The 14,496-nt window shown below is 31.7% G+C and overlaps 1 protein-coding gene across 7 annotated transcripts in view; it reads right to left on the bottom strand.

Moving 5' to 3' along the window:
- LOC131529434 (transcription factor 4-like) overlaps nt 1–14,496 on the bottom strand; it is a 177,017-nt gene that overhangs the window by 14,545 nt on the left and 147,976 nt on the right. For all 7 annotated transcript variants that reach the window (XM_058759168.1, XM_058759169.1, XM_058759166.1 and 4 more), the window contains one exon: nt 3,169–3,295. In XM_058759168.1, coding sequence (XP_058615151.1) covers nt 3,169–3,295 — 127 coding nt within the window. The remainder of the gene's footprint in view (nt 1–3,168; nt 3,296–14,496) is intronic.

Here is a 14,496-nt window from a genome sequence, read left to right on the forward strand (position 1 = left end):
ATTATTAATACAGTACCATGGTATTCTTGGAAGCACCATATGAAAACCACGGCACATGAATTTCAGTACTTCAGGTGCTTTTTTTGTAAATGAACCACGGTACCCTGCTAAAGAAGCACGGTACAGCCCAGTAAAGGTCTGAAGTCCATGTTAGTATTGTTTAAAGCGCTCCAGCGGGATCTTGATGAATTCCTTCTGGATGCCATTCACAAATAATCATCTGTGATCCTCAGTGCTGTTATTTATGATGCTGCTCTTCATATTTTACAGCGCTCAGCACCTCATTAACTCTCTGGCTGGGTTTTGCACACAGAAAGTGTTTGCCAAGAAGAGCACGAGCGCCGCTTTTAACCAGCCTGGAGTTTTTACGCCTCGCTTCCCGGGTCATATACAATTTCCTTCTACATATTCATATCTGAAATATAGCGCATGGTTTAACGCACTCGTAATTGTTCACACATTAGGCTGGGGTTCGGCCAGCGGACGCCGACGGCTAAATCAACAAACCGGCCTGATGCTGAACATGAGGCCAAAACGAGTCTTAACGATCATTTTATACAGATTACACGACTTACAACGAACTAACTCAACTCAATTCAACAGTTTAGAGGAAAGCATAACAATAAAAAGTTTCAATAATAATAATAATTCAATATTTCAGAGGAAAAACACCATTTTTGATATATAAATATATAATACAAAAAATGTGATGAATATAATTATTTTGGTTCAATATTAATAATAATAAAGGGACAAATCTATCTTACAAATGATGACATTAGAAGCAATCAAAACCAACAAAAGAGCAATGATATGCAAGTGATCTAACAAGTCTCAATTATATATATATATATATATATGTGCAATATTAATAGTAAAAGAGGAAGCTGTAACTATTAAAATATATTTAATAAATTATATATACAGTATATATATTACAATTTGTATATTTTATCTAAAATATTGATTTATTATTACAGTTTTTTTCAATTGCTAACATGCGTTTACCAATACTTTAAGTACTTTTTCTAAACTCTTAACACAGCAACACACCTACATCACACAATCAGCCAATCAGTTAACTTTCTGGAAAAACCACATTTTGGTAAATAAATACAAACTCAACATTTCAAAATGCTGAATATACCTTTTTCTACATATACTAACTCTATCAAAACACAGCAAACCCGATTCAAAATCGAGTCATTCGGTCAAAACATCGGCACTGGTTTTCTATCCAGTAGGAACATACAGTCAATCATATTAGTGCACAGACTGTCAAAATCATAACAATTAATGGCATTACAAAAACTGCATTACTTGTCATGTCTCAGTTCTACCTGCATGTAATAGTTTTTTGTAATTTAGCCTTCAGTTTACGTTCATCTGAAAACCATTTTACATTTTTAACATTGTGTTCATTCTTGGCAACATACTATCGAAAACTGAATGAGTCATTACTTATAGAATGTACATTAGAAAAAAATAGGGTCCCCTATGCAGAAATTCAATTGAAACTGCTTCCAGTGGGTGGGGGTTGGATGTGGATGGTGACCCCATGGTATACAAAAATACCAACTTCCTTTGGTTACTATGCAAGTTTGTTTCCGTCACACAATAAAAAAGTAAAAACTGTAATTGTGACCTTTTTATCTCACAATTCAGACTTCTATATAGGAATTGTGAGTCTACATCTTCACTGTAAAAAGTGATGTTGACTTAACCTAAAAAAAATTGAGGAAACCCATTGCCTTAACATTTTTAAGCAAATGATAATTAAAAAAATAAGTTAATTGAATTGTCAAGTTCACTTAACTTTTTTTTTAAATGATTATGTACTTAATCATTTTAATGCAATGGGTTTCCTCAGTTTTTTTTAAGTTAAGTCAACTTTCGCTTTTTACAGTGTTGCATTGTGAGATACTGTAAATTCACAATTGCAAGAAAAAAGTCAGAATTCTGAGATAAAGTCATAATTACCCTTTATATTCCACGGCAGAAATAAGCTTTCATAGGTTCCACATGTGTAAGGGGAAAACTCCTCTCCTCTACCTCTTCTCCCTTCTTCTGATCCAGCTACTCCTCTCCCTCTCTCAGGCATTATTTCTGATTCTCTGTGTTGTTCTGCATCCACAAAACCAATTCAAAGAGCTCTTTTTTATTCTATGCTGTTGATGTAATGGAAAGAGCTTCAACACCTGACTATTCCTCCGACTGAGACTGGAATCAGCTGTTTCTAAATATTTCAGTGATCTTAAAATGCTCATCAGTTGTTACAATATTTTATACAGAGAGATTTTTTCAATACTTTTGAGCTGCTGCTGTTGTAGCAGAAGTAGAAGCTTTATACTATATTTAAGGTTTGGAACATTAGGTCTTCAATTCTGACACGCTGTTTAAGCATTTGTAAATATGACTAAAACGATCCATGATTTTGGTTTTGGGTAAGCTTGCATGAAAAGAAAATGTAAGCATTTTAGAAGCATGGTAATTGACTGCATATTGTGTGAAAACAACACAAATTGTGCTAACAGACGGATGTTGTGCTAATTGTGTTTAGAGTTATGAAAATGTGACTACAGATTGGACAAAAGGATGTTAGCAATTGAAAAAAACCTGTAATGTTGAAAATATTACATACACTTATAATTAAACCCAAATTCAATATTTTAGAAGTATAAATATATTGAATAAGTTGATGATTAACTACAAGACTATTAATGAGTTAATGATTATGATTTTTGTTTTAAATGTTTTTGAAAGAAGTCTTTTCTGCTCACCGAGGCTGCATTTATTTGATCAAAAATACAGTAAAAATGCGAAATGTTAGTACAATTTCAAACAGCCGTTTTCTATGTGAATATCTGTTAAACTGTAATTTATTTCTGTGATGCGCAGCTGTATTTTCAGCATCATTACCCCAGTCTTCAGTGTCACATGATCTTCAGAAATCATTCTAATATGCTGATTTGCTGCTCAAGAAACATTTCTGATTATTATCAATGTTGAAAACAGTCATATCCGTGGCGTGTAAATCAGAAAGTGAGCGTGGGAATCTGCTGTACGCTCATCTGTGTGGTGATGCTCTAAAATGGCGGCAGATGGAGGAGGCTGGCATTCTGCCCGCTCTGTGCCCACATGATGCCAGTGTGTGTGTGTCACACTCACCCCTGTACGGATCGGATTGGCTGAGGTCGGGGGAAGTGGCCGACTGCACAGGAAGCTGCGGTACTGACACCTGATTGGCCACGATGGAGTGACCGCTCCTCAAACCGTCCTCGCGATGGCCGCCCACCTGGACAAACACAGAGACAGAGACGTCACACACACATCTAAACATGCAAATGCATTCCTTCTGGAGCAGATAAAAGCATCCAGAGCATTCTGTTGGTCTCACACAGGCCTGATTGCTCAATCCGCTCCGCCGTTAACGGCCAACAGAGGGCGCTGTAACCCTTCACAAACACAGACCCACAACACACCTCCATTTTACAGCCTCCATCACTCACTTTGTCTTCGGCTTTGTTAGGGTACACTCTTTCTGTAGTGTGCAGTATATATTCTGCACAGTATACTCATTTTCTGCATGCATGGAATAATATATTTCCAAAAATGTGTGATATATTACAGAACATACTGCACAGAATAATGCATGCCATAATGCAATGCACTCGACATGCCATTTCCAAGGTGAACGAAGGTTTTTGTGAAATGAAAAGCTAAATTAAATTTGATTTGAGTCAAGAAAGAGAGAAAAATTTAAATGATCAAATAAAACAAACATAAAAACCATTTATAAATATCATTGGTAAATTGGTAAAAAAATCCAATTATTTTAAAAATACAAATAAAAATAAAGATTAAATAAGAATTAAGAAAGACAAAAATGCAAATAATAAAACATTAAAATTATTAGTTATGAATTTTATTTTTAAATATTAATGGAAAAATTAAACATTATAAAAATCATTTATATATTTAAAATGTATTATTCTATTACTTACAAGACACACAAATATAAATAATAAAAATAGAAATGAGTATTTATTAATTAAAATGTTATTTTATTTTTAAATATTAATGAAAAAATAATACAAATAAAACAAACATTTAATTAGTCAAGAAAGAGACAAAAAAATAAAAAAATGAATAAAAGTAAAAAATAACCATTTATAAATTAACATTTATAATAATAAAAATATATTTTTAAAAATTATTGAAAAGAATATTAAATGAGTCAAGAAAGAGACATAAATGAAAATATTTAAAATATTAAAAAAATATATATCATCAAGCTGAATATTGTGGGATAGAGTGTTTTGCATGTATGCACAGCATGTTTCTTGTATATTTTTACCAAATATAATATTGCATGTCATCAAAATTCACAAACTATACACAGCACACGCTACAGAAATGTGAGTGGTATGTAGTGTGTGTGAACACAGCCAAACTCTCTCTCTCTCTCTCTCTCTCCATCCTCTAATCTTTCTTCTTCCTCTGTTGGTGAAAACACTGTGAATTTATTCAGGCAGGTAAAATCCAAAGTAATGTCCCATGGTGCCGAGCGGAGAGCGGGCTGAGTCTGATCCATCTGTCTGCCATCACGTTCGCCAACACAACTGACAATTATCTTAATGCCCATATGCTTAATTGTGGGCTCCCTAATTCCCTCGATAGTACACACATCCAGCAGGAATTGTGATTTGGCACAAGTTTGCTTCCCTCTCGCTCTGTTTTTGTTTTAAGGACAATCGGAGATCCGCTCTCTGTAATTCCGGTTAATCCGGTGATGCTGTTGTCTCCCGGCGGCTTCATGCAAATATCAGAAAATGTCGCAGAAAGACCGAAGGAGAGCGGAAGGCGACGTCGGACCACATATATTCAATAAAGGTTTTCTATTTCTTATTTTTTTAATTTAAGTTTTAGTAATTTTAGTATTTACACATATAGCAATTAGTTGCCAAAGCAACATTTCTCATTTTTATTTAAGGTTTTTTTTATTTTTTTTATTTCTATTTTATTTAACAATTAATTTTTTATTCATTTTATTTAAATATTTCTATTTAACTTTTTTATTTTAGTTTTAGTAATTTTAATACTTATTTATTCCAGTTAGGTGCCAAGGCAACATTTTTAATTTTCATTTCAGTTTTTCATCTACTATTTCTGTTGCATTTTATTAAAAAAATTTTTTTTTGCCTTTTTTATTAGTTTAAAAAATAATAATTCTAATTAGATTGTATTTATTTTTATTTCAGTTTTTTAATTTTTTTAAACTTCAACTTATTTATTTTCAGTTATTTTGCCAAGGTAATATTTCTAATTTTCAGTTTTTCCTCTAATATTTTTAGTTAAGTTTTTCAGCTAATATTTCTATTTTGATTAAATTTTTGTCTTTTTATTAGTTTTTATTTGTTTAAATTTCAATTTAGCCTTCATGTTTGTATTTATAATTTATTTCAGTTATACAACATTTCTGTTTGATTTAATTTAACAATTTAATGATTTTTAATAGTTTTAGTTTTCAATAACAACACTATTATGCGCTATAAATATTTAATTTCTGCCTCATTGCATCGTAAAGATGAGTCTGCACATTCTGCTAAACGTCTCCTTTTGTGTTCTGCGAGAAGGACAATCGTGTTTAGGAGTAAATGATGACAAGATGCTCATTTTTGGCCGAGTAATTGTGGGAAACTGGTTCTGGTGGAGTTCCTGCAGTCTCTCAGTCTTGTAGTTAATTAGGGGTTAGTCGTTAACCGAGACCTTAGAAGACTGATGGTGTTTATTTGCCACAGAGCTCTTCTGTGAAGCTGCGTGTGTGTGAGGAGAGAGATGAGGACCAGACGGCCTACTGACAGCAGCTTTCAACACACACATACACACACACACACACGTCTGGTTTGCTATCCTTGCGGGAACTCTCCATAGGCGTAATACTTTTTCTACTGTATAGACCGTATATTCTATCGCCCTACACCAACCCTTCACCTAAACCTACCCCTTACAGGAAACTACAGGCATTTTTAGATTTTCAAAAAACTTAATTCTGTGTGATTTATTAGCTTGTTTACCCGTGGAGACCTCAATTTAGGTCCCCACCGTGACACGAGTCCCCATGAGTCTGTGTGTATTCAGGTTTAAGTCCCCACCTGAAGAGAAAAACAGGTACACACACACACACACACACACACACGCACATACTCACGCACGAGCACACATTTGAGTTTTACAATCCTTGATGTTCATTTCACATTTATGGAAACTAAACTACAAAAACTACAAAATCATTCTGAAATCATAATCAATGATATGAGCTCATTAACATAAGACCGCCCACATTCACACATCAGCACCCACCTGACCAGCCCTGATCATCACAGAGGTCATTTACATAAAGTCGTTATAGGTACAGCAGCAAAACCAGCCTGTTTAATGGTTGGAAATGATCATGGAAATATGAATTATGCATGAACCTAAAGATATTCATCTAAATGAAAAATAAATGCTATGAAAGCACATAATATGGGTTTTTAGAGAAGATCTGAGGAGGTTCTTTCAGGGTGGTCCAGGATCTCGTGACATCTGTGATGAGAACACCAGACCTGGTTTTAGCAAATTCCTCTGAACTACAAAAAACCAGGCCAAATTAGCAAAGCACTTTCAAAGAAAGAGAGAAAATTGCTTCCTGGTGACTCTATTGAATTAAGATGCTTTATTTCTACACAGAAAACTAGAGTCTGCAGTGATGAAATTTTTTTAAATACAAATATCTAAACATTCTTAAATCGAGAGGCATTTACTTGAAAAGCAAAATGACTGAAGATATTAAATCTTAATATTGAAGATATTAGAAATTAAAAAAAAAAGTATTACAATTAAGGGAGTTCTCGATTAAAACAAGAACACATATCTGTCAATCTGTCAATTCTTCTTAAATTGAGCTTATTTTTCTGACTCCACTGGAAGATTTTAAAGATAAAATAAACAATAAATAATAAACAAACTAATTATAAAAATTTAAATATCAAAGAAAAGAAAAGAAAAATAAAATAAAATAAGCAATAAATAAACCTATAAATAAATAAAACCTAATAATTAATAAAAAAAATATTAAAACGTATTAAAAGCTAAAACAAAATAAATAAACAAAACTTAAAGATCAAATAAAATAATAAATAATACAAATGAAAACTTTAAGTTAAAATATCAAAAAGCTGGCTGTTAGATGACTATTCAAGACAAAAATATTGAGTAAGAATACTAAAAAATGTACTGAGTAAGTTCTTTTGCAGTAAGTGTAGGAATGATGTAGTCATCAAAATTTATTTATGCATGATATATTTATATATAAATGCTTGTTTAATTGTGTGTGTGTGATTCAAGGTTACCAGCCAAATCAAATATCCATCCATCAAACGGCCAAACAATAGAGTGACAGGGTTACAGTCCTAAAAATAAACGGCTTCAGTCCAAACAAAAGCTGGAACAAGAATATCCTGCAGAGAAACGAGCGCAGGAAACATTACTCTGAACAGAACACATCAACTTCCTGCGCGAGACGATGAGGCGGATTCTCAACACAATACTGTATTAGTGGCCGCGTCGGGACCTGGACATACAGAGGTCACGGGGTCACGGGCCGGAATAACGGGGCGACAGGGTCAGAGAGATGGGAACTCGCTTTAAACAATCAGATCAAACACTGAAACCCTGTCCGAGAAACTCAGATCACCAGATTTAGTGCACTTTATGCTAAAAATAACATTAAAGAATTTTTTTGAATAAATAAGCAATAAATAGTAAAGATATGAAAGATATGCGTAAAATAAAAATAAATAATACAGAAATTATACAAATATTAAAGAAAAAAATCAAATAAGAAATAAAAATGTATTAAAGAAAAAAAAACAAATGAACAAATGTTTACAAATATTAAAGAAAAGTCAAATAAACAATAAATAATAATAATATCAAAATAAAATAATAAAATACAATAATAAAACTATTAAAGACAAAATAAATAATACAATTATAAAAATATATTAAATAAGACTAAGAATAAAATAAACAAAAATGTTAAACATAAAATTAACAATAAATAATACATACTGTTATAAAAATAAAAAAGTTAAATAGGACAAAAATAAAATGAACAAGAATAAAATATTAAAGCTAAAGTAAACCATAAATAATTCATTAATAAAATTATTTAAAAATACTAAATGAGACGAAACATAAAATAAGCAAAATGTATATAATAAAAATAAAGTACAAATATTAGACAAAAATAAAATAAACAATAAAAATATTAAAGAAAAAAATAATACAAATAAAAACACGAAGTTAACATGTCAATAAATTGGCTGTTGGGCGACTACTTGACTATCCTTGTCATTCCTCTCTGAAACTCCAGCAATGATAAAAACAATTCAGAAATGGGTCAAAATATGCTTGTTAATATAGTGAGTGAGTGTGTGTGTGTGTGTGTCATTGACAGTGATCTCTGCTGTCTGTCAGCATGACTATTTTTCCCAGACAAACTCTCAGCATTTCTTTCCCATGATTTCATGAATCTACAGCAGACACACACACACACACACACACACACACACATAGCTCTGGTTCTCATGTCTTCTCACAGGTTTACAGGATCCAATATTTTCATGAAAGAAATCAACACTCAACTCACAGGTTGCACGGTAACATTTTATTTTAAGGTGTCCTTGTTACATGTGTTACATAATAACAATTATGCAAAATTGCATGCAAGTAACCCTAAGCCAAACCCTAAACCATATAGTAAGTACATGTAGTTAATTAATATTACTCAGCACTTAAATGTATAATTGCACTGTAACAAGGACACCTTAAAATAAAGTACAACCTTATAAAATAATAACATCATTATTAAATAATTTATATCATAATTTATAGACAATTACTATATAATTTATACGTAAATGCTTCACTTTAAAACACCAGGTGTGAAAACTACATTTAAAAAACAATTATATTAAATAAATGTAAAAATAGTTCCACTAAAAGATGTTTTTGCACTTTTTTCATCAGGTGAGCATTTGTGGTTGAGATGGATGAGAGACAGAAGATCTGCAGCTGTAGGGGGCGCCGGAGAGCTGATGAACACTGAGACGAGTGTGTGTGTGTGTGTGTGTGGAAAAGTGTGATGACAAAGCTCTCTCTGTATGGCTGCGTTTCCACGGCGATGGGAGAGGGGCGTCTGAGCAGCGAATAGTGCGTCTTTGTGAGTCCCAGACACACACACACACACACACACACACACACACACAGGCGTAATTACGTACTGTTTCCTGTGTTGTAGTCATGGCTGGCTGTTTGTGCGTCTCTGTGGCCCTAAACAGCATTTTCTCAGGCTTCGCTCAGTTACAAACCTCACCTGAGTCTCCAGTCGCCCTGAAACCCGTTTAGTGTGAAACACACACTCTTTCAAGTCATTTACAGTACTTGAGAAGCAACACCGCATAAAATATTGACATTTAGTAGTCTATAGTAGTTAATACAAGTGTATTTTGTCTCACTATTAGCAATTCAAAAAGTTTTAATCTTCCAATGCAATAAAACAAAATGTTCTTATATTAAAAAAGATGCAGTGAATGAAAACAAAGTATGAAAACAAGTCAGAACAGATTTTTCTATGGTTTAAGTATAAACAAGTAAAAAACTAGTGAAATAATTTGCACTGCAAAAATATCTTATGCTGCTTCTTAAATAAATTTGTCTCTTTTGAATTATAGATAGATATTCAGTTTCTAGCAGTTATCTTGTGTACAAGTGTATTTTGTCTCATTGCTCTGGCAGATTTTTCTGTTTTAAGTTATAAACAAGTTGCCGGTGCAATAAAACAGAATGCACTTATATTAAAAAGATGCAGTGAATGAAAACAAAATATGAAAACAAAGTAGGACAAGAAGTCTTAATATCTTATGCAGAGCTGCTTCTCAAATAAATTTGTCTAGTTTCAATGATTTTTAGATAGTTTAACTGTATAATGACAAAAATACTCATTATTTTATAGCAGTTATCTTCAATATGAGCGTATTTGGTCTCAGTAATGGCAGAATGTTTCATGTTTTGAACACAAACAAGGGTAAATCTAGTGAAATCAACTGCCAGCGCAATAAAACAAAATGCACTTCTATTAAAAAGATGCAGTGAAAGAAAACAAAGTTTGAAAACAAGTCTTAATATCTTAGGCAGAGCTGCTTCTCAAATAAATGTCTTGTTTCTGGGCAAAAAAGGGCAAATATACTTCTTAAGAATGTGATTTTTTGCAGTGAAAACTGCAATATTTCTAATAAATACACATGGGGGTCAGACGTTCCTCACTGCATACTGACTGTGTGGAGAAGCAGGAGTCTGTATGTTCAGTCTTAAACACACAGTAATAGCATTTCAAAGCACCTCTTTCAGGATATCTTCTGCCGAGGGTCGATCACGCTTAAAGCCATCAGATCACGAGCGCTTACAGAGAGAGCCAGCGCTCAGAAAACACACCAGATCAGCCTTCACTCAGAGTTACTGATGATTTCTACACACAAATACTGATACGACTGTGCACACTCGCTATCATGTTTGCATCTTGAGGCTTTACACTGAAAAAAATGGTGCAGAAACAAATTTCACTCACATTCACTGATTGCACAAATAATTACAAAGAAATGGCAAGTAGCATTGAATTAAACATGACGTTTTACATAGAAAAACTTCAAAATCTTACTCAGTGTTGCTACTCAAGTAAATTATTATTATTATTTTTTGAGATTTTAATGGAAATCAATAAAAAAGACTATACTTAAAAGTGTAAAAAAAAAAATGTGTCTTTTTTTCCAATACAAATTTCTACCAATTCTTATATGTCAAGATATATTTACTTAAGGAGCATATCAAGTCTTTTATGAAAAATGTATCAACATTAAGTATCTGCAGAAAAACAATATTGTCTATTTATAATAATAATTTATAATAAAAATTATTATTATTATTATTAATTTATTTATTTTGACTCAATATCTTATGCCATTTTGCATCTTAATTTAAGAAAGTTTCGAAATTTGTACTGGAAAACAAGACAAAAATACTTAGGTATAAGTAATTTTTTGTAGTGTTGGATTTTTAAATCGATTTAGTTAAAAACGAGCTAAATTAACACTTTCTGATTGTTGTTAATATTGGGAATATATTCACATAATATAATAACAGAGAATGATTATATGATAAATATGAAGGATCAAGAATCAAATTGATGGAACTCTAAACTCAAAGATGAATATGACTTTTGTCATGCTGGGAAAGGAAGGTCTGCATGGTTTGTACTGTATGTCTCCTGCACACTTTGGTAAATCTACTCATGCTGAAGTTCCCATAGTGCACTAGACGTATCATGTAACGGTGAACAGCCATTTTGTGTGTGTTTGAGCCTCTCTCTTCATGTGAGCACCTGTTTCCAGCATGAGCTCAGCAGCAGATCTCATCCAGCTGTTCCTCTACACACACAGTTCTCTCATTCACTTCATCATCTGCTCACTTCACAGGACCCTAACCTTCACTTCCACTGAAGAGAGCAGCTCCAGCATTCAGCTCAATAACTTCTTCCATTTGCCATAGAAAGTAAAAGAGTCATGAGGGTATGAAATAAAAACGAGGGTGAGAAATTAGGTAACACTTTATTTTATGGTCTCTTAACTAGTTGCTTATTAGCATGCATATTACTAGAATATTAGCCATTTATTAGTACAACTTAAGCCCATATTAATGCCTTATTCTACATCCCTAATCCTACCCAATACCTAAACTTAACAACTACCTTACTAACTATTAATAAGCAGCAAATTAGGAATTTATTGAGGGAAAATTCGTAGTTAATAGAGAATAAGTGTTCCCTATTCTAAAGTGTTACCGAAAATTATGAGAGAACCGGGTTATTATTGTTAACTAAAACTAAAACCATAATTTGTTGTTGCATAAAATAAACTTTTTTTTTTATATTTCAACTAGTTGCCAAGGCAACATTTCTCATTTTATATTGTTTAACTAAAAAAATTATAAAAAGAATAAATAAAAATAACTATAGACATATTTAAAAAACTAAAACTAATTAGATTAACAAACCTCAATTAAAATGATATAAACATATTTTTAAAAATAATAAAAATGAAAAACAAAAGCATAAAAAATTACTAAAACTTTATTTTAGAACTTAATAAAAATATATTTAGACATATAAAAAAATTAAACTGAGAAATATTACAAAAATACAAAACAACTAAAACTTTATTCAAGTGAAAATTAAAGTGAAAACTTGATAAAAAATAAAATTATATATATATATATATATATATATATATACACACACACACACAATTAAAATGAAAACTGAACAATATTGAAATAAAATAAAATCTATTTCAAAATATGAACAAAAACTATAATAGTATATCGAAGATGCTAAAATAACACCGTGACAGAATGATACATTTTGGGTGAACTGTCCCTTTAACAACACTGATTTAATAATGTGAATGCCTTATAATCCAATGCCATGACAGCACACACACACACACACACATATGTCTGGTTTGCTATCCTTGTGGGGACTCTCCATAGGTGTAATGATTTTTATACTGTACAAACTGTATGTGCTATTGCCCTACACCAACCCTACACCTAAACCTACCCCTTACAGGAAACTTTCTGCATTTGTAGATTTTCAAAAAAACACCATTTAGTATGTTTTTTAAGCCTTTTGAATTACGGGGACATAGGCAGTGTCCTCATAAACCACCTTCAAATTGTAATACCAGTCATACCCATGTGATTATACAAATTTTGTCCCCGTGAACCACAAAAACCAGTACACACACACACACACACACACACTCACTCACTCACTCACTCACTGGTAAGAGTGAATAAATAAACAGCAGTGTCAGTGAGACATTGAGCAGAGATTCAGGACCTCGTCAACAGCAGAGCTCCTCCAATCAAACGCCTGAGCAAACCCACGCCTGCCGTTATTCATTTATGTCATTAAAAACAGCTCGTTAACACTGGAAATATGTACAAACACCAGCTTACAAAGAACACTTCATCAGAAACAGATCAGTCTGAATATTTACTCTTTTAAGAGCCACTTTTTAGCTACAAGAACCCGAAAAAATACAGTTTGAGAACATTTAGTAACTCAACTTTTGCCTTTTAAGGAATATGCATGCATGTGCCTGTGCGAAACATTCATTTTCAATAATTCAGTCCCATTTTTATGCATTTTAATGCAATTCATGTACTGATGACTACATAAAAAGATATGAGCGCATCAGAAATGGTTTATGTATAAATGTGCATGCAATAATGTGTGTGTGTTGAACGTGCATTATATCTTCTTTTCCTCATGTATTCTCTTTCTTTTCTTTATTCTCTCCAGCTGTTTGAAGCTTTATGGATTGTTTCAAGTCTTAAAAAAGCCTTAAATGTGGAAAATATTACCAGCATCTTCCTTTTGAAGTCTTGTCCTCCCCCTCGCTCTGTTATTTCCTGTATTTAGTTCTGTGCTGCTTAACTTACAGTCAGAGGAGAGCCAACATCGCAATTCTTTGCTTCAACCTGAACTAATAACACTTAAACATTACAGGACTGCATCAGTGACGTCATGCACACCACATTAATTAAGCATGACGATTTTTATTGCAAGTACTGTGGTCTTAAACTTTTGAGCAGTAGGTGGCAGTGTTATTTTAGTATCACTGAGATACTATTATAGTTATTGTTAATATTTTAAATTGGATTGTATTTTTATATTTTCTGTTTTTACTTTCATTTTAGTTAAAGTTTTAGTAATTTTGTTTTGTATTTATGTAATTTTTTGTCATAAAAATAATAAAATAAATAATGAAAACTATATTGCTTTTAACTAAGTTTTATTTAAGTTATTTTAGTATATCAAGTTAAACTACATACGTCTCCTTAAATTATAAAAAAAAAAAAAAAAAAAAACTACTAGAAAGCTTTTTTATTTTTATAGTTTTTCTTAATATATTATATTTATAAATTGTTATTATTTTTCATTAAAACCAAAATGAGAAATGTTGCTTTATAATTAGATGAAATTTAAAAAGTTGATAAAATATTTTATTTTATTTAACATTTTTTAATTTCAAGAAACAATTTTAATGGTTTTAATTAATTTTTAAAATAATAATAATAAAAACTGTATAAGTTTTAATACAATTTTATTTCAGTTTTACAAATTTTAATAGATCAAGTTAAACTAAATTAAAATGTTTCCTTGAAATATCAAATAAATTCCTTGAAACGTCCTTGAAAAATGAAATGCCATTTTATTATTATTTTTAATATGTCTTTTTATAGTTTTGTTTTAAAGATTTTACTTATAAATTTGTATTTTTTTTATTTAATCACAAATGAGAAGTATTGCCTTGTCAAACAAAATAAGTT

The sequence above is a fragment of the Onychostoma macrolepis genome, chromosome 21, assembly GCF_012432095.1.
Source record: "Onychostoma macrolepis isolate SWU-2019 chromosome 21, ASM1243209v1, whole genome shotgun sequence".
NCBI classification, from domain to species: Eukaryota; Metazoa; Chordata; class Actinopteri; order Cypriniformes; family Cyprinidae; genus Onychostoma; species Onychostoma macrolepis.